The sequence below is a fragment of the Meriones unguiculatus genome, chromosome 2 (genome assembly GCF_030254825.1).
Source record: "Meriones unguiculatus strain TT.TT164.6M chromosome 2, Bangor_MerUng_6.1, whole genome shotgun sequence".
Lineage (NCBI taxonomy): Eukaryota > Metazoa > Chordata > Mammalia > Rodentia > Muridae > Meriones > Meriones unguiculatus.
The window spans coordinates 162,385,045-162,407,137 of record NC_083350.1 but is presented as its reverse complement, the minus strand read 5'-3'; the positions used below and the strand labels follow the sequence as shown (position 1 = coordinate 162,407,137).

Below are 22,093 nucleotides of genomic sequence, written 5' to 3'. Positions count from 1 at the left end.
GAGATAACTGCCTTTGTATGAATGGACCAATCTAGTTCTTTCCACTGTGGCCATGACTGTGGGTGTGCTGCTTTCGAAACCCAGTACAAAGGAACATCTAGAACCCTGGAGTTGTTCAGTCCAGGAGGCTGTATGTCTCAGCTGGCCTTCAGTATACACTACACTCCCAAAGAAGGAGGCTCTAATGCCAGTGAAGGAATGGACTTGCTATTGAGAGCAAGCAAGCAAAGATCAAATGCTTTCTTCTTTCATGACCTTTAGAGAGGCTGCCACTAGAAGGTCTGGCCCAGATTAAAGGTGATCTTCCCACCTCAAAAGATCCAAATTAAAAGTGGGTCTTCCCACTTCAAGTGACTTAATTAAAAAAAAAAAATCCCTCAGAGATGTAATCAGCCACTTGGGTTTTTAGTTAATTCCAGATAAAGTCAGGTTGAAAACCAAGAATAGCCATCACAACATCTCTGAAAGGAGTAGCATCCATGTCCTGCTCAGTCTGTAATAAGCTTGGAATCAGTGTAGGGCCTTTGGATACTTGTTTGTATATTCGTTTCTTTTCACAATGCTACAGATCATACTCAAGGCCTTGGTGATATAGTGAAATCATCTATCAACCCAGCTCTTGTTTGTCTGTTTGTGAAATAATCTCCCTATGTAGCTCAGGCTAGTTTAGGAGTTGCAATCCTCCTGAGAGTTTTTACTCTTGTCTCCCAAGCGCTGTAATTATTGCCACCATATCTAGCTCAACTTGGGACCTTTAATGAGTGGTTTAAATTGTTATGGGTCATATTTATTAAGAACTTTTTTAGAGGCTGAAGAGATAGCTTAGCAGTTAAGAGTATTTGTTACTCTTGCAGATAATCTAGATTTATTTCCCAGCACCCACATAATGGCTTACAGCCATCCATAACTCTGGTTCCAAGGGATCCAGTCCCCTCTTTTGGCTTATGCAGATACCCAGCACACATAGGGTGTACAAACATGCATGTTGACAAAACACTCACATATAACGTAAAATGAATAAACTTAATGAAATTGTTAAAAGTTACTTTTTTGAGCATATGTATTATTAAATACAGATCAGCTATGGTATTCATAATTTATTAGTGATGTTAAATAACTTGAGTGTGTTGGGTGGCCTCCTCATTAGTATGATCAGTAAATAATGAGATTCATTCAGAATTTCTGTCCTCAGAGAGCAATAGAGTCACAGGTGTTGAAAGCACACCAATAGGCCAGCAGTTGTAGTGCTTTGCTTTGTTATGAAGAGGTGGGTGCAGGGCTCTCAGAAGGAGCAGTAGATTCTCTGAGCTTAATAGTTAATGGCAGCTGATGAGCAGAATACAACAGTGAGGGATTGGCAGGCAGGAGAAACATTATGTGCAGGGGCACTGAAGTGTGACAGAACACGGCACATGGGGGACCTGGGAAGTCCTCAGAATGGTTGGCTTCTAGCCGGGCAGCAGGCGCGAGGTGGATAAATGTGGGATTTCACAGCGCTGTTAGTAACTATAGCTGCCGCTGTGTGTGTGTGTGCTATGTGCTGCTGTGCTATTTATTGATGAAGTGTTTGTTGTAGGGTTTTAATGTTCGCACTTTGTGGGTCACAGATATGAGGACATTGGAGCTTCTGTTCTGTGTAGGTCCTGTTAACATATGCTAACCAGAGAGGAGATACTTGAGCTTAGTTTTAAAAATATTAAGATTTCCCACTTCATTTGATATCTTTCACTTTTTGTGCATTTAAATACTTTATAGCAAAAAAATTAATATTGAAAAAGAATTCTATCATAGCATAATTAGATCCCTAGCCAAAAGAAAAAAAGAAAAGCAATTCTCTTGTCTGTCAGCTTGGGAAACATTGAACACTTTGGCTCTTACAGTAATTACACTAGCATCTCACCTACACATTTTCAAAAAGCTAAACAATTTTGCTAACAATGTATAGTATTGAAATAGCAGTTTTACCATTTTGGTTCAAAGAAAGCATACTAGCTCAGAAACAAGATCGAATAAAGTATGTCCAAAGAGAAAGGATTTATAAATGTGACCAGTGCAGAAAATAGTGTTTTTACAACAGTGTTGAGTTCTTTTTCCCACATCTCCCATTCCTTTTAAAAATAACAGCAGAGAGAAAAATGTAATTTTTTAGAGTGTGCCAAGTTTAAGAAAATTAGTAAACACAGCCAAAAGATACAGTGTTTACACCGGGGGACATCCATGATTAGGACAAATCGAATCAGCCTCCTCGGCATACCCTCTTCAGTCCTCAGTGTGGAGAGTGCGGTTTTGCAGAAGAGGTGGACATAGAGGTCTCCAGCTGCAGCTCTGATTCTTTGTAAGTTAAATTGCTAAATATTATTCTCAACAAAGCAATTGAGGTGCCCTATATGTAGGCTTTATCCATTCTGGTATCCACCCTCACAGACTACCAGTTCTGGAGGTTTTGGGTAATAAAATAGACCAGCTTAAAAGTACTCGCCACAATGTAAGATAATGCAAAGAACACAAATGACACTCTCTTGAATGAGTTCATAATTTTTAAAACTAATAATGATTTACTGTTTGTGTATATTACTGGGACAACCTCCCAGTTTTTCTGTTAAAATCCCTTCTTCACTGTCGTCACAGCAATGATTTCTGAAGTGCTAATTTAATTATCTGTCATCTTTGTTTAAAATCATTAAGTAGCATATCAGTGTTCTCAGACCAGGGCCCAAACTCCCCATGATTTGCCTGAGCTAGCCTTGTGATCTGGCTCCCACCCACCCTTTACCACTCTCTTCTTTCGCCTCTCTTCCTCGCAATGAAATACAAGCCGTGGCACCCTAGACCCAGAGCCCACTGTGCCTCATTAATATACATGTCCTTCCTTTCTCATGGAACTCTGGTTTCCCAGAGATCAGACTCCTGGCTTCTAATGTTCACCAGTCACTTATGGTGGTCAATTCATAGTATCTGTTAAAAACAAAGTAACCAAAAGACAATATAATAGCCAGGTCATAAAGAGAAGATTGATAGAACAAAGGAGGCCTAACTATACTCTGTTTTAAGACAGTGGAATTTTTCTTCAGTTTTTACTGTAGATGACAGTAGTGGCTCTAAGCCTGGGTTTTGAGGTCAAAGGTGTTAATTTGGGAAATTTATATGATACAAGTCACAGCTAAGAAAACAGTAAAGGATTATGTGGAGTCCTTTGTGCATTTGCTGATGATATCCTTACTGATGATTAGAACAAGAGATTGCTGTGTGTGTGTGTGTGTGTGTGTGTGTGTGTGTGTGTGTGTGTTGTGTGTCCCTGTGTGTGCACATAAGCACATATAGGTACACAAGAAATCCTTTGTTAAACATTTCCCATTTAACTCTTCTAAAAAGAGTGCTATTATCTGTTCTCATAAGCATCCTGTGAGATTAACTTATCTTATTCCTTATCCTAAGCAAACTGAAGAATTAAAAAAAAAAAAGTTAACTGTCTGAGGTCTCTACTAGAGAGAGGGCAGACCCGAGGGAAGACTTAAGTCTGTGGTAAGCAGGTAGAAAACTACAGCAAATAAGGAATAATATTAAAAAAAACTGTCAATGGGCGGGCTACCTAAATACTGCAACCACAGAGGTTTTGACCCCTAACTACGCTGTAACATATGCCAGGAATGGACATGAGAGTAAACTTGAACTAATCAGAATTATAGCAACATTGTTTAATTTTTGTGAGAATGTATTTTTAATTACTAAACATAAAATATAAAATAATATTAGAAATCCATCTCAGTGAGATGACTAGCTTGGGTGCCTGCCAGCTTATTGCTGGCATTACAGAATGTTACTTATTATAAAAAATGCGGAAATAATTATAGGAATTATAACTGACTTCCTCTCTTGAAGATGTTTTGAAAATTAATCGAAGGAAAAGGGAGGTATGGGAGGAGCGGAGGGAGAGTAAACTGTGGTCAGAATATATTGTATGAGAGAAAAATTTATTTCCATTGAAAAAAATATATATAATGGCATATACATGATTTTAGTTGGGTTCTTGGTAAAAAAAAATAAACTTCAATAATTTATATTCCAAGTTAGATTTTGTCATGTACATTTAACACAATATTTGATTAAGGTATTTTGGTAACCATTAAAATAGCACTGAATAAAAAAGTGTGTTGAAAATCATGGTCACACACATAGAGGAATTGAAAATTTTCCTTAAATGTTACTCAGAGGTTTTACAAGCTATATGCTAAAAATCTAGTGATCTAGCATCAAAAAGTGACTGTATCTTTGAGTTGGCAGCCCAAATAGATTCAGTGTGTTTTGAAAATAAGCACCTGGGGAGACCTTTGTCTTGTAAATGAATTTTTAATCCACCATCAGAGTGTCTGTTCATCATCCATAGCGCCATTACCGTCTGTGTGTCCTGTGTTTGAGAGTCTTTCACCCTCAGCAGATCTTACCCCATCAGAGCAGATACCTCTGTAGTTTTAGCAAAAGACTGATGATAAGAAAATGAAATAGAAAAGAAGTGGCATCTCTTCTTTCTCCTTGCATTTGGTGGGGAAATAGCATCACCTAAACCAGAATGTCATGCCTGCAGTGACTGGGCAGCTCCTTCCAACTCCACTTCTGCTTTTCTTCCAGGTGGGGCATCTTTGCAGTTTAGCTGGCAGATGTGGGAAGAGCATGTATATTCATGTGTGAATAGAAACCTGACATTTCTTTAGGACTATTCTGTCTTGAATATATTTGATACAGTCCTGAGCCATTTGTAATTTACGTGGAATTGAAAAAGTAATGGTGAGCTGTAACTTAATATTGAACTACAAACGCTTTAATTAAACTGTTGAAGCTGGAAATGTCGAAAAAGCATGCCCACCTCATGAGCACTAAAGACACATCCAACCTCTCACAGCATTTCAGTTGTTCTTCACAGCAACTACTGCTTGACGCATGACTTGTATTTTCCATATCCCAAGAGGAAGCATGTGTGCTGCTCATCCTAATGTATGTGCTAGGCGACCTAAGGTCAGTAAGGCCATCACAGAACAAGAACTTTTAGTTTGCACTGTATTAGCTGCCTCTGAAAGAAAATAAAAGACAAACTGATTTGACAGCTCTGTTCATGTTTCTGACAATGTTGTCCATGTCTGATACACATGAGTGCACATCAGTCCTACTTTTCTTCAACATGATCACCAGATAATGTATGTTAAGCATACATTTGGGTAAGTGGTTTACAAGCAGTGTTCCATTCTGCTTGCTGTGTGCCTCAGCTCACAGGTGAATGAAGATAGCCTTAGGGCGCAGACTAGCATAGTCTTTTCCTCTTTCGTATACCAAACAGTTAACTCGAAACAGTGGCCACTTTAAAAATGACAAGATTCCATAAGATTTGGAATCAAGATACTTTACTGTTCGTGTTTCTGACCTATGGAATGTAAAGAACTTCATATTTATTCAGTTTTCAGAAAATGAAACCAAATGAGGAACTTAGTAGCTGTTGATTAGATTTTGTAATGTATTAACTAATTTGCAGAAGCAGGAAGGCACAGTCAGAGAATATGGGAAAGTAGACATGAGGAAAACAAAGCCAGAAACCTCAACTGTTAATAAAAGTACTTGAATGATGTAGGAGAAAACTCAGACTACAAGGAAAGCAAGTTAAAGCACTGCTATAGAAGGTCCTGAAAGTTAGATAACATTATGTAACAAGTAAAGGTATAAATAAAAGACAGACAGCTTTATTGTATTGGTTCATATTTCAGACCTGGGCTTGGCGCCCAGATTTTTATAGAAACATGCCATAAAATCAGCATTCAATTGGGTATAAATGATATTCCTTTATATTTTTGAAATGCACACCAATAGATTTAAACTCCTCATCACATGCCTCAGTAGTATCCCATCTGGCCACTCTGTCTCCATGTGCACAGAATTCTATTTCCCATCACACAATTCCCCCGTGGTGTCTAAAATCTCGCAGTATAACCTTCCCACTGCCTTTCAGGATCCCCTTGAATCCAGGCAGGAGAGAGAAACCACTCAACAATGTACATGGCTGAAGTGCAGTATAAATAATTCTAATTAAAACAAGAGGTTGGAGTTACAGGGGAATGGCTAATAAGAAATAAAGAGAACTGTAAGAACTATAGGAATCCTGCACATAAGGAGGAAAAGTGTCTTGGGCTGCTTTAGCAGCCTAGGATTAGGCCTTTCTGCTGTGAAGTAGCGTTCTGAATGCTGCCCACACAGGGATCCTGCTAAAAGCACTGCTCTCTAGCATTTTTTTTTTAATTTCCTTCCAAGGAGTTGGTAAAGCTGTTCTTGGTGTGTCCTCACCAGAGACACTGCTATAGAACTTCTGGGGTTGGAAGTCTTGGGGCTGCTGTCCACAGTGGTCAGTTGGCCATTGTGTACTACTAGTTGGTCAGTTGGCCATTGTGTACCACCAGCTGGTGTAGAGACCAGGCGCTCCTGAAGCAGCACAGCACAGGAAGCAAGCCCTTCCTCCAGGGGGCTCCTTGGTACCCTATGATAGGCCTTATCATCACGCAAGCTAGTAGAGGGAACAGACCTAAGGGGAACAGATTCATCTTAATAGAGCAAGTAGTGAAGGTTTAAGGTGACCCAAGAGACTGAATTCCTACTGACTGAATTCCTACTGAACTTCTAAGTTCACACAGGACACCCACAGAATCAGGCTAGTTTATTTTCCCAGTTACCACTTGAGCAAATATTTTTTATATCACAGCTTCTACAGATAGACACAAGTGAAAGTGTACACAATGTACACCCATGCACAGTAATTTAACTGTCTCCCTTCTTATAGCAGAATTAATATGAAGGGCCCAACACAGGCCTATGAGAAATCACCATACTTTACTCATTTGACTGTTTGAATTTCAATAATCTTATTTTTTTCTTATTGAAATAATCATATGCAGACAGTTTTCAACAATTTGTCTTAAGATATTTGTTACTTAGCACACACAGAAGATGCTGGCAATTTTATATTCTTTCCTTTCTTCCATTTTGAAAAAAAGCTATACTACTGTATGAAATTCAGAACTGACTGCAACTGATTATAGCGTTCCTGAATAAATATGAATTGTAATGAGTCACCATAGTAACCATTTTGTAAAATACATGAGAAGTTCTGCATTTAGAAGTGAGAGGAGTCGTCACGAGGTAAAGAACATCATAGAGCTGTCCCTCTATATTCACTGGTTCCTAATGGAAGTGCCACAGCTCTGAAAGGAAGGGACCCTGCCAGTCGGGAACCAAGGAATACCGCAGTCATACCACACGACAAACCTCACACAGGAGATTTATTGGGAGGGAAAACCCAAGAGGGTGGCTCCGCTTGGGTGAGAAAAAGAAGGGAACTAGCAGACACAGGCTTTACACAGAGTTTCTTAAGGGACAGAACTTTCCAGATTTTCAGGGTAGAGGATTGGGGGGATTTCAAGTCCTAAACTGTGGGAGCTCAGGGATCGGTGAGTTTCTTTGGCAAGTTCAGGGACTGGTGGGTTTTCCTGTTCAGAGACTGGCGGGATTTTTTTTTTTCTTGTAGAATGGGGCCTTGCTACTCCCCTGCCCCAGGCCTGGGAATAACCATTAAGGCTGTTAGGGAGCCTGTGGGGTGAGGTCTGGCCACTTTCCTGCCTTGAGGGTTTGCAAAGTTTACAAAGGGTGTCCAGCCTGGGAAGGCTTTTCCTGCCACTTCTGTTGGCATGAAGAGCCAACACTTAAAGTAACCAGTGATAGATGTTATTGTTACCACTTTTCAGAAGACAAAAGTCAGATGGAGTCAGGCAATTTTTCTAAAATCTAGAATTAGCAAATGGCAGAGCCAAGATTCAGGAAGAGTCTGACTGATTCTGAATGTCTTAGGACTTAAACACATGAAACAGCCTCTGAAGACCTTCTGGTGTTAGGAAGACTCAGACAGAGTTAAGAACTGAAAACGAGGGCCTGGAGAGTGCTCGATCATGAAGTGCTTGCCACATGAACTTGACTTTGGCTCCTTGAGAAAACTATTGAGGGGGGAAAAGGTGGCACATGGTGGTTTATTGCAACAGTCACGGTACTAAGGCAGTAGAGACAGGAGGATCCCTGCTGTCCAGACAAAATAGCTGAATTGATTAGCACCACACTCGGTGAGAAACACTGCCTCAAAATGTAAGGAGGAGGGGCTGAGAGATGGCTCAGCTGTGACGAGCACTGGCCACTCTTTTGGAGGACCCAGTACCCACATGGTGGTTCACGACAGTCCATACTCCAGCTTCAGATAATCTGACTGCCTCTTCTGACTTCCACAGGAACTAGGCATGCTCATGGTGCTGCACAGACATATATGCAAGCAAAACACCCATAAAGACAAAATACTTAAAAAACAAGGTGGCAACAAGTGGAAGAAGATATCTAACATTGATGTAGCAAATATGTGCATGAACATGTGTACCCACAGGGACATGAATACACACACACACCACAACAAAATCAGAAATACATATTTTGCCTTTGTTTCTTACAAGAACCATTAAGGAATTTCATAGCTTATTTTCAAAGCAACAGAAACCTAATGTATATAAAACTTAAGAACTACTTTTTGTTTTTACCAAAGTGCAGACACAGATCCAAGGAAAAGGTGTTCATGTGTTGTTAGCAGTGTTGGTGCATCAAGAGTATGCAATGTGCTTTACATTCTCTGAAAAAGTAGCTTCATCAGCTGTGAGCTGATCTGTGCTGAGGAAGAGACAGTCTGGGTGCTCGGGGTTCTGTGGGATGTTCTGCATGTTCCAGCAGCCCAGTGATTCTCCAGTGCTGCTATGATGTAAGCTGTTACATCTCCATTCAGATAAGAAGGGCAGGAGAGTGTCAGCCTCCTGTGACTCCTCATTTTACTAGCATTTCTGAAGCATCCTCCATTTCCTCTACCTCTGTCCTCCTGAGCCAGCTGTAGGTCCTATCAAAGTTGCAAGAAAAATTGAGAAATACAGAATAATCTTATGGTTTCCGTAGACCATTAGTCAAGCCAAATCCCATCCCTATTCGAAATTCAGCCACTTCAGTGTAAATAAAGTTTTACTGGACACAGCCAGTAACTTCTGCACTGTCTATGTCTGGTGACAGATGACAAATTTCCAGGGACAATAACAGCATATTGTATGTGAGCTAAAAAAAAAAAATCTATCTTACGTTTTACCAGAAAAAACAAAAACAAAAAAACAAACTGCATGCAGAGTTAACTGGCTTCCTTGAAGTAAGGGAGCAAGAGAAAGGAGGACTATTTGGCAGTACTAACAGCGTGTGCCACAGAAACAGGATCTGGGTCTTTAAGTCACAAGGTCGTTTTGAATATAATTGTTTTTACTCATTTGTTTGACTGCTCTTGAGTCAAGAGAGTTTAGAAAGGTGTAAATTATGCAAATAAACAGTATCTGGTGATGGAGATACGTCATGAAAGCAGAAGATAACTCATTCAGGATTTTTAGACAACACTTTATTTAAAGTGTTCTCCAAGCCTTAAATTCCTACTTTATTGGTTACTGTCCCTTTAACTCATTTCTCTTAGGTTCTTGCATACACTGAGGGACTTCATGGGAAGTGGATGTTCAGTGAGATCCGAGCTGTGTTTTCGAGACGCTACCTTCTGCAGAACACAGCGCTGGAAGTGTTCATGGCAAACCGAAGTAAGTCTCTGAAGAAGCCAGAAAGAAGATGTACTTACTTATGTACTTGCATAATCAAACATGCAAAATGCTGTTTGATTATTGTTTGTATTCCTTTTTGTATGCTGTCACGAAAGCAAAATGTGTTTGAAGACAATGGTTTTGGTTTCATATGGGCAAAACTGTAGAGAAGGCTCATCTTCCATGAAGATTCGTTGCCATTACAGATAGGCCACAGTAGCCCCTTGAACATTGTGTCCTAAGTGGTCTCTCCTGTCGTTTGCTAAAGCTCCTTCTTTTCTTCTGCCACAGCCTCTGTGATGTTTAATTTTCCTGACCAAGCAACAGTTAAAAAAGTTGTCTACAGTTTGCCTCGGGTTGGAGTGGGGACCAGCTATGGTTTGCCACAAGCCAGGTAATTATATCATGTTTCACATTATCTGAGGTTTGTTTACATGTAGTTTGTTTACATCTCTCAGACTAAGGCCTTTTCTTGCTCTGTGGGTATTTTATGGAAACCACTGCACTAAGCATTAGAGAATGGCTAGGGCAGACTTAACTAAACGTGTCTCCAATGACTGTAATGATTATTAACATATAAAGAAGGTATCTTTTGCTGGACAGTAGTGGTGTACACCTTTAATCCCAGTACCTAGGAGGCGGAGGCAAGTGGATCTCTGTGAGTTTAAGGCCAGCCTGATCCATAGATTGAGTTCCAGGACAGCTAGGGCTACACAAGGAAACCCTGTCTCAAAAACAAACAAACAAACAAACAAACAAACAACACCTTTCTAGTTAAGCCATATAATCTTAGCATACCAAAAGCCTCTCATAGTGTTTGTGATTAAATACTAGGCAACAGCATATAAATTATGGCTTCATAAATGCTAAATATAAATGGCTGTTTATTAAGGTAATAAAAATTCCTGTAATTTGCTAAGAACACTAGTAATTCATTATGGTATAGTTTTTTACCTAAAATTTTCATCTTAGTATTTTTGAAGAACCATTGAAAACCTCATTTTAATAAAAGGTAATAATCTAAGCAAAAACACAGTTACTAATTATGTGTATTGTCTATGCTTGGGTCCATGAAATTGAGTACCTGAAAAAAAGAAGGGGTTTGTGTGTGTATGGTTTTGGGGTGTGTGTGTGTGTGTGTATGTGTGTGTGTGTGTGTGTAAAACAGGAAGACTCTAGAGTTAAATATTATGACTCAGATATTTGGTGATATTTGGCTTCATGATCACAAAATGACCATTGCTTCCCAAGATAGAGAAAAGGCACACTGATTCCTCTTTAAAGGTCTATTTTAAGAAGGAACGTATTTCTCAGAAGCTTCTGAGAGTCTTTATCTTAAGTCCCTTTGGCTAGAAGACATTGTCTTTCACCTCTAAAGCTGGTGTGGCTCAGGGACCCAGGCATTCTAGAGATTTTAGAAAACACACCTCTGATTCCTTGCCATCTCCTCCCTGAGAAGGAGGATGATTACCGTCACAGGCTGGTGGAGGTATGCTCTGCCTGGAGATCCAGCCAGCACTGTGCACCACAATCTGTTAAGTTCTAAAAGATTAGGGCAGGGTCCTCCTGTGTGGAAAGCCAATCTCTGTCCATCTTCCCTAAATAGATACCAGACATTCTAAAGATAGAGATTATGTTTTATTTATCTTTCAACTTGTAGCTTACAGCTCAGTGCATAATAGCAAAAACGCTTTCTAAATGTTCCCAGCTAGCATTCCCTTGTGTTATGTCTGACCTGTTCTTAAGCTTCCAGTAGAAGAGCAATTTGTGGCATGTGTGTACATGCTCAGGATATTTGCAAGGAGAATGACAAGATTAAACCAAGGCATTAGTAGATAATGAAGCATGTATAAAAAATACAAGTCAAAGAAAAATGCATTTAATCTATCAAAAACAATAAGAGTGGTTCGTAAGATTTGTTCTTACTGATTGAATCTAAGCTGACTCATAGTTATCATTGCTTCCTTCCCAAGTGCTCATAGATTATACATTTAATCATTTTTTCCAGGAATGAATGTTAAGAATACTCGAATAGGTCTGTCTTTCTCCTGGTTAAGAGTAAGCTCCTGCACCCTAGCAGTTTACTTAATGAACACAATTTCTGAGAGACTGCCTAAGGGCTTCCTAGGGACAAGTGTGAATTCCTGCAATGCTTGTGAACCTGACTGAATGTGATTTATTTAAAATAAACAATAGCTCTCCTACTATTTGCCTTATCTATTTAAGATATCAATTCTCTTTTGACTTCTGAATGATTACTTTTTAGGGTAGAAAAACACTCAGTAGGTTTACCATTTCTGTCACTTCTTACAGCCCTGCTCTCAGAACATCAGGTTGGTCTCTTGGCTTGTTTTCTCCTTAAAGTCCCAACTCATTCTTCCTCTCCTAACACTATTATTGCAGACTCAGTTTGCATATTTCTGACAATTTTTAAGTCTTTTAAATAGCAAAATAGGCTAGGAGAACTACATGTAGGCCTACACCTGCCACATACAAGCTGGGTCATAATAATGGTGTCTACCGTCTAGAAGAACTCAGTATATAGCGGTTAAAAGAATGAATGATACTAGGCGAGAGGAATGGCATTCTCATCTACCATAAATGGGAAAATGCTTTTGTAGGGATGTTCAAAATCAAGATATTGTTTAAAAGACAAAGGCACTGCCTAAACTATAAATGTCTTCATGTAGTAGATCCTTGTGAACATCTGGGCACACACCTACAGATGATGGTGCCTACATGGGTAAAGCAGATGTGCACACTACCATAGGGTGCATGTGCATGCCGAGGAAGAAGGGGGTTCAAAGAGTTATCAGATGGTAGGAATGGTGCCATGCCCTTCCAAGGAGAAGCTCTCTGATGTATTCCTGTAGAAGAACAAAGACCCCAGGAATCTGTGCTGCACTTTCTTGACGCCTGCTTCTATCAGTATTTGAAAAATTAAGTCAGCTCTCAGCAACTCTCAGCTAAAGCCTTCAGACAGTTAATTTTAAACAACAAAGCGTTATTAAATTCAAAAGCTCCCATAAACAACTGACTTCAGCATCCCCTTGCATGGACCAAGGCAAGCCCAGCAAGGTCACATTGCAAATCAGATTCTTGCTTAATAAGCAAGCTCAGGACAAAGGGGTGATTTCCATTAAGGTAGCACAGCGCCATGAATGTCTCTGATTAATTAATATTCACAGTGTGGTTCACTGAGTACTTCCCACGAGTGAGGGACAATTTCTGTCTTAATTATAACGTGACTATTTCACTTAAATATGAAAGCACTCACATTTTATAAAAATAATGGGATTCTTACCCTAATTTACAAGTAAGAAAAGTTAGGTTTAGATAACTTCGTCATTGCTCCCACTTTCCTAATTCCCGTTTTCATCTTCTGTCAGGGTGACTCATGTTGGTCTGAAAAACAGTCTTTTCACACTGGACAAAAAAAAAAAAAAAATTACTGGCAAACACTCACTTACATCCCACACATGATATTAACTACTGTTCTATGTTTTCTATTCAGACAGCAGGATCCAAAGGAAACACCCTGGTTCTGTTTAGAGTTCATGGCCTTGCTATGTTACTTAACACTTTTTATTTCTCATTTCGACATTAGGTAGCCCTTATTTCCCATACATCTTTGAGGAGACTGGGGTTTGTGTTTGGTGTTTACCAGACTCAAAAATTCAGATCTCGGTGAGGAATTAGATTGGGTACAGAAAAGTGAAGGGGCTAGTGTCAGTTTTGGTTTCTGTACTTGAGAAACTGTAAAGTGTTCAACAGGTTTGTGCCCTTTCAGACCCTGCAGCCACCTAGAGAAAACCCACTAAGAGTTCCTCAGTGTTAGACTCCAAGTAGGTGCTTGATATTTTAGATTTTGCCTTAGTCGCCTTGCTTCAAACAGTATCTGATTCTGGGCAATATAGTGAGAGCAGGCTTATTTAATTCATGTGTTCAGAAGTTGATGATGCAAGATCAGGCCTGATGGTCTCAACCTGTAGTGAGGCCTCCTTGGGGCAAGAAATGAAAATGGCCATGTAAGATGGGGGCCATCCATGCAGAGCTGCCCCATTATAGCAGCCTGTTGTCTTGAATACTAATTCAGTAAGACCAGCATTAATTCCTACTGAAGACAGTGCCACTATGGCCTAGGACTTTCATAAGGTCCCGATCCCACCACTTCAACACCACCGTTTCCCAGCGCATGAACCTTTGGTACAAATGCTCAGACCACATTTAGACCTTAAGCATTTTGATCTAACTGTTCAGTAAACAGAACTGCTAGGTGTTTCTCTTGATCAAGGGGCATTGTGAAAAAAAAATCACTGCAACATTAATAGTAACATTACTCTTAACAGCTTTAGGAACCAAGAGTCATTATCATACTTTTCTAAATATACTAGGTTTCCCTCTAATTTTCAGATAAACACGTTAAGCCTGGAAGAACCCATGATGCTGACCTACTCCCCACAGCTCTGTTTATGTCCCTGGGCATGTGCATTTTTCACAGTTCCCACTTTTTGTTTTGTTTTGTTTTACATTAGTGGTAGGTGTTCATCATGCAGGTGGAGGCTGCCCTTTGTGCTTCCTTTGTTCAATGACAGCCACCTTGCCACTGAGAAGAAGTGATGCTGAGGCTTGCAGGCAGGCACCTGTGTAACTATGAGTTTCTTGTTATTCAGATTTGCTGTGTAACATATTTATTTTCAGATTTATTTTCAGAGCAGCTATTACCACTTTTTTTTTTGTTCCTGTGCACTGTAGTTACCCATTTGCAACTATATTTTCACAGACAGAGGCTTCCCAACTTATCCTTCTCTATAATAGAATTCTGAAATAGAGCTAATTTCTACAACTAAATATTACATATTCTACCCATGAAGGCTAAGCCACAAATTACGGACTGATCTCAAATAGATATTGTAGTCGCAACTGGACTTTTGACAGCTGTGACTCAAAGTGTCTTTCTGCCCTGCTTACTTACCAGGAGGATATCACTAGCCACTCCTCGGCAGCTGTATAAGTCTTCCAACATGACTCAACGCTGGCAGAGAAGGGAAATCTCCAACTTTGAGTATTTGATGTTTCTCAACACCATAGCAGGTAAGGAACCCGTTTTTCAGACCATCTGAGTTATAGGAGATATGAACTCAGGGGATGTCTTGTTTTTGCTGAAGCTCAGATGCAGCAGTAAGGTAAGCATGGATGAGTTTACAGTGGACTTTATTAGGAGCTGTGCAGCTGCTATCAAGGTTTTAATGCTTCCCCTTGCTCTTCCCTGCCTTTGCTGGCAGCATTGTCCAAAGGTTTATTAGACTCAGCAAATTAATACTGAGAAAATATGATTTTACTCCTTGGTCATTGTCAGCAGAAGCAGCCATACAGGAGAATAGCAGATTCCTACCTAGCAAGGATGTCACCTGGATTAGACCATGATTGCCTTACAGCGTATTTTTTTTTCAAATACATCACATAAGAGTAAAGCCCCTAATTATATTTCCAAACTGATGAACACAGATACTGTGCTTGTCAATTAAAAAATCCCAGTAGCTTGTTTTCATCTTCCTGAAAAGGAAGGTGAGAGGGTGAGGATGGCTCAGTGGATGTCTGAGAGAACTGCTCTCTCCCTCTTTCTTTTTGCATAAGTTGAACTCTAAGAGCCCTGAGTCGTTCTGATTTGCAGAGAATTTGCTTCGGTGAACCAGGCTGTGCGGGCCCTGTATTGGCAGATAAGGAGTCTCAGCAGTAGCACCGACACCTATCTTTGCCTGTGGTTACTTTTGGTTGTGACTGCTCACAGTGGCTGCACAGTAATGCTTTAAAAGTGGTTACATCCCTGCTTTCCTTTTAAATCTAGAGATAAGTATGCATGCGGATACTACAGGTGCCAAAACATGGTTGGTCAATAAAAAGAAAGTTCTTTGAAATACTTTTTCATTTTAGTCATAAGTGCATATGTTACTATGTAATAATAGTAAACTTATATTTTAAAGAAACCTTTTTAATCCCTAAGAAGTAAATTAGCTGTATGATACTACTAAGTTAGTATATCATTTTCACACACAGATGAAATGAGCATAAATGACTGAAAGGGAAATAACTTATTTTCCTTGGCAGAAATCCCTCAGCATGAAGACAGTTAGTTCCCAGAACCCTATGTATAGCAAAACCTGAGGTTGCACAGGCCCCATGAGCCCCTCCCACATCCACTAAACCAGCTGCACAAGGCTCTCACGTGATGTGAGTGCCATGTGAGCGCCATGTGAGCACATGTCAGCCTTATCCTTATACAAGACCAGGACAGGGGCAGTGTAGCTTCAAGACAGGGCAAACGGTGGTATAGGTTCTGGACAGGCACGGATTTTAACGTGCTTTTTGCTCCTGTTTGAACTTTGGACACCCAACTCACAGCTTCAGAGAGCCAGTGCTTTTTAGATAAATACATAACTTCACGTTCAAAGCTTAAACTCTCATCAAAGAGGAGAGGGCCAGAACCCCAGACAGGCCACCTGTGTGTGTCCACACAGAAGCTAGGCAGAAGGCTGTCTTTCACTGTTTTTTATCATTCAGAAGACATGTATACAGTAACATTTTGTGACACTCGGCATGTTTGGTTCTATGTCATATTTTTATGCTGCTGCTTTTAATGTTTGTTGATTTTAAAATTCTATTGTATGTCTTTGACCACAGAGAAAGTTTCTCATGTGTTTAGTGATCTAGAGTGAAGTTGTCTTTTTATTAGTTCCCCTAGAGAGATTGTTAAATTTTTATCAGCCTCCTAAGCTCTATTTCTCTATATGACTTTATTTTATGTGTGTATGTGTGATGTCTGTGCAGGTGTGTGCACACAGTGTCCAGCTGTGGAAATCTCTGCCTTCCTGATTTGAGACAGGTCTCTTGCTTAAACTGAAACAAGGCCTCTCCCTCATCCCACAAAGGCACGTGTACCCAGCCTAGCTTTCACATGGATTCTGGGGACTTGTGCAACAAGAGCGTTTACCCGCTAAGCCACCTCTCTAGCCCTATTTCACTTATTTTTATCAAAAATAAATCAATTTTAATCACTCTTACATGATATGAAAGTGTTTACTCAAAGTAGTTTTACATTCATTTTTTTTTTACTTTTTGTAAGTATAATTTACCATCTATATTCCAGATTATTTACTCTTTACTTTTGAAATCCATATCTTTCTGTATATTAAGAAGTGTTTCAAATTACTAATTTTTTGTTTACACAGTATATTATTTTTAGGTACATAATTATTTGCATGATGTTTGGAGGATAATACTGGTTTTTTTTTTTTTTGTGTGTGTGTGTGTGTGTGTGTTTGTAGTATTTTTTCTGTATTCTGTGTTAATACTTTCTTCTCTCTTGTGGGATGTATAAAGCAAGGGTAGTATCTTGCTAGGGATGTAGCTAGTGTCCAGTACTTGTATCTGCTGGGGATGTAGCCACTGATAGAGTGCTTGCCCAGTTCATAAAGGCCTGGAGTGCAATTCCCTTTGGAGCAGGAGGGAAAGTAACAGGTTCATTTTCTCTTGTTAGATGGACTTGCATCTTTTCCTTGACTGGGCTAGCTGTTTGGAGCTGTTTGCTATAAAGCTGAGGAGCGGGGTGAGGGGCCTTGCCTCTAGTTCAGTTTCTAACCCAGCAGGTGTTCACATGGTGGCGGTTCTATTCTGAGTCAGAAAGCGCCATACCCTGGGCACTTTCTGGGAGTCTCTGGTCTCCGGTTTGCAGAGCTGGTTCCTGATGCCCATAGTGAATGAGAGTCAGTATTTTCCAGTGCTATGATATAGTGCCCACTGCAACCACATCGTGCCTGCTGCTTTCTGGGAATTGCTTGGTTTGACTAAGTTGGGATGTTTTCTCTAAATATGGATTGAGATAACTTTGTAGTCTCCTCTTCAAGTTACAGTTGGAGCCAAGTGTGGCACACACCTATCATCCCAGTACTTGGGTGGCTGAGGCAGGAGGATGGTGAGTTTGAATGCAGCTTGAGTTATACAGTAAACTCAAGGTCAATGTGGGATACATAGTGTGATTCTGTTCCAGAAAAAAAAATGAACAAAGGGCAAATGTAAGTGAATGTGACAAGTTACAATGAACGAGTTGCACACAGGAGCCCAGTGTGCCTGCTTTTATTTCACTTCTCAGAAACCTAGGGTCTCTAAGCCAGAGTTTGCAGACAGGAAAAGGAGGATGGGGTAGAATTTGGAGAGAGTAGTAGCAGCGGGGTGGCCAGTAGAGAGGAGGGAGACTGAGTGTCTGTCATAAAAAAAGCCATCCTCGCTTCCTGCACTCACTCTTCCCAGAGTGCGGCCCCAGCCAACAGCATCTGCTGCCCCCGGGGACCTGTTACAGGTGCAGGTGCTCCCACTCTGCTGCAGACCTGAAGGGTAACAAACTGGGCGTCGGATTCAGCAGCCTTTCAGCAGCCACAAGGTGGGTCTCATGCAGCATCCTTGTTCCAGCTATCCGAAAACCAGTCTCCTTGATAAGCTTCCAATAGAAAGACATCTGGAATGCCAAGCGTGGTTGTGTATGTCTCTGTGTGGGCACATACACAAATGCAGGTATGTGCATGTGTTCATATGAAGAGTGCACACACATGTGGAGGCGAGAAGTTGACCTTGGGTGTCTTTCTTGGCCAGGGAGCTCTATGGATCTGCCTTCTCCACATCTCTAGTAATGTGATTATAAGTGCACAGCCCACACCCAGCTTTTGCTCACATGGGTGCTAGGTATGGAACTGAAGATGTCATGCTTAAGGATTGCATGTTTTACCAAATGAGGTTTCTCTCCAACCCCAGAAGCATTTGGGGTGCTGATGCAAGAGGGTTTAAAGTTCTGAGCCAGCCTGGGCTGAAAAGCAAAACCCATCAAAACAACAACAACAAAAGATAGAGCCCACAAAACAAAAGCAAGCCATTTATAGCTGCTGAATACAATGAAAGATTAGAGAGATAAAGACTACTCAAGGAAAGCTTAAATGAACTCAAGGATTTTGACAGATGTCAAAATCTGATGATTCAGGCAAAATGAATACTTAAAAGTAGAATGACAGTGGGAGAGGTTTATGAATGTAACTGTCCCCAGAACCGGTGCTCTGGGTAGGGTTATTAAATAGACTTGGTAATTATGCTTTGTGAATCTTTGTGTGTGTGTGTGTGTGATCCACTATATGAACTCACTGGGATTGTGGGCATGAGGTTCCTGAACCTTTTCCTAAGGAAAAGAATCAGCGTCTAATAAGGAATGATCCTTTCAATTTCGATACTTTTGATAATAGTAGGTCAGTGTGACTTTATAAATTTCAGATTTCTTTCACATTTTAGTTGCAGGCTGGAGAGATGGCCCTGTGGTTAAGAGCACTGGCTGTTCTTTCAGAGGCCTGAGTTTAATTACCAGAAGCACATGGTGGCTCACAACAATCAGTAATTGAATATGATTCTCTCTTCTGGTGTACATGAAAATAGAGCATTCACATGCATAAAATAAATAAGTCTTTAAAAAACATTTTAGTTGCAATATTACACACTCAGGTTTATCTTCTGTGCTAAAATAGCTTCCCCGAATTGTATAATCCATCATATATGGCCTGTTCTGTGGTAGCCACTTCTTAATATCTGACTTGATGGATTTTCCTTTCTCATTTTAGGTGCTGAAAACAATGAGACTAGAAATATGTGGCAGCTGTGTTTTAGATCTGTGCATGGCATCAGGACATAGTGGACTTTTCAACCCTCGTATGATGAATGTCCTGTATGCACATACAGATACACACAGTTGCTACTAAAGAAGTTGCTAAATATTCAGGAAACATGGTCTTCAAAGAAATTACCTAAAGCCCAATAATATGTTCATTCAGTCTTTGTCCAATCTATACACTTAGAGAATATTCACTAAGAATGGAGGTGTTAATTAAGAATGAGCCTAGCTGTGTCGTAGCTAACATTCTTGGTGATTTAGTATCCCCGCATCCTTCATGCTGTCACATCCTTCATGTGTCACTGGGAAGCTGCAGCACACACATGTTCTGGCGGTACCTTTCCTGCCTAACTAGATGTTATTGAGACAGTGTCTCTGTGTATACCAGGATGGCCTCAGCCTCCTGCCACATCCTTTCAGTGCCAGGATTACAAACGTGTCTCCATGCCCAACTTTATTTAATTAAATAATCCTTGAAGGCTTAACTTTCAAAACGAATGAGAATCCAGCTTAGAACTATAGTAAAATATATTTAATTCTTTCTTAAATATTTGAGGTACATTTCAAAAAATATTAAATTGTAGTAGGTTATGTGAAGTAATGTTAATGCTGCTGGGAGTTCAACTAGAATACGGTTTGGCTTCTGTCTCCCAGAGTTGACCTGATTTCTCTTCATTGAATCCTAAGAGTTACAGCCTAAGCCTCACCTTACACATTCTGATGTAAAGCTAGGAAAAGATGATAAGAGCTGGTTTTCCTGCATTAAAACAAACAAACAATAGCAAAACAGCAGAGTGATTGCTAACACAGCTCTGTATAAATGATCCCAATAGAATTGAGGATTTTTGTTTTTTTAAGGCATTTGAGTTGTTCTTCACATGATCAGCTAATGAATTCAGCACAACTTTCCCCACCGCAGCCCTGTTCTCCTTTCTCCTGCTTAGCACTTTCCAGGTTCTTACTTGTGATGAACAAGCTCTCCCTGGTTAATTATGTATATATTTAGCTACTGCATGTGTTGGGCTTATTATTGTCATCTAATTAGATGTAACTTGAACCTCTTGCTTCTAGAAAAATCATTAAAAATTCTTTCCTAATGACCTAGAGATGACAAAATGTCTGTAAAGTGTGAAGATGCCAACGACACAGGAACAGCATTCTTACAGCATGCTAATCCAGGTGCCGCCGCCATCTCATTAAACGATATTTTGCTGTCATTAACATTTTCACCAAGGAATTGCAGTTATAATTTCCTTGTCAGCTGTCTCTAGATCACTTTACCTTCAAAACTAAAATGCCATATAAAAACATTAAATTGGATGGTTTAATTAAAAAGCTTGTTTTTTTTTTTTTTAATGAAGAAACATATCAGTGTTTCTGAGATCTCATTTACTGTGCTTCACTTTTATTGTTTGAGTAGATTAGTGTCCTGGGCTTCCAGGATTAATATGCATCTTCAGAGCTACACACTCAGAAGCTTAGTTAGCACAATGTGTAATGTGGTGGGCTCTTAACACCACCAGAGAAGGCAAGAGCCTGCCAGGACAGCACAGCTGTGTTTGTTGCACGTGGCACATAAGAGGAAAGCAGAAACAGCCAACAAGTAAACACATGACCAGAGGTGAACATATACTACTTTTGAAGTATTTCTCTTTGGGGGATTTAGTACACTTATTTTATTCTCCGGTCATAAAGAGGCTCAGTAAAATAAAGAATGCTAATTCAGTGAAACTTTGTGGTATGAACTCCCAAAGTACTGCTTCTGTCATTATTCTTCTTTTTTTGTGGCCTTTGGCACAGGATGAAATTTTAGTTCAAGTAAAAATATATTGACCATTCATGTTGCGAGATGGAAGTAGAATTATTAAAAAAAAAGGGGGGGGGATTTAATGCCAATTCATTATTTTAAAGTTTATAGTAGTTGTTCAATTGAAACAATGTTGTGAATCTATAGTAAAAAAAATACTAATTTTTTCTTACCATTTATTTTTATTGAAGCTTCCAAGAATTATTAAAATGGCTTACAAAATATTCAAGATTAAATTTCCTGAGCTGTGACTTTTAGCATCATTCGTTTTGTGTATGTTTAAAATAATGCTTTCTTTACTCTAGAATGTTTCCGAAAGTACCATGATATCGTCCCCTTATATTCAAAAGATACTTTCTTCAATATGTACCCTCTTTCTTATACTATCTTCATGTATCGGAACAGTTAAATCCTACATTAATGTATGTTGGATTTTTATTTATTTTGACCAATTTTTCTTTGCTTCAAGTAATAAATATCATCAAAAAATTTAATAACAGAGACTGAAGAGATAGCTCAGCAGGTAAGTGCCCTGGTTGCTCTTCCTGAGGACCTAGGCTGGATTCCCAGCTCCCACATGGCTGCTCACAACAACCTATAATTCCACTTACAGGGAACAGATGTCCTCTCTGGCATCTGTGGGCACCAGGCACACTCAGGGTCCACAGACACACATGCAGCCAAAATACCTCTACACGTAAAATAGTACTTTAAAAATTGTAAAATCAATGTCCACTCATAATCTTTTTATATGTAAACTGTGTTAGAGACAAGGACACACAGCATTAATGTTATTCTAGTAAGGATGCATAGATGGAAAGGCCTGCTTTCTCTTAACTCTTACAGGGGTTTAAGAAGAACAATTCCCCAGAAAATGACAGAGTGAAATTTTCATGGATCCAT

At 39.7% G+C, this 22,093-nt stretch overlaps 1 protein-coding gene across 3 annotated transcripts in view; it reads left to right on the top strand.

Moving 5' to 3' along the window:
- Nucleotides 1-22,093, top strand: part of Nbea (neurobeachin) — a 525,499-nt gene that overhangs the window by 417,118 nt on the left and 86,288 nt on the right. For all 3 annotated transcript variants that reach the window (XM_060378339.1, XM_060378338.1, XM_060378340.1), the window contains 3 exons: nucleotides 9,563-9,680; nucleotides 9,972-10,074; nucleotides 14,659-14,774. In XM_060378339.1, the coding sequence (XP_060234322.1) occupies nucleotides 9,563-9,680; nucleotides 9,972-10,074; nucleotides 14,659-14,774 (337 nt within the window). The remainder of the gene's footprint in view (nucleotides 1-9,562; nucleotides 9,681-9,971; nucleotides 10,075-14,658; nucleotides 14,775-22,093) is intronic.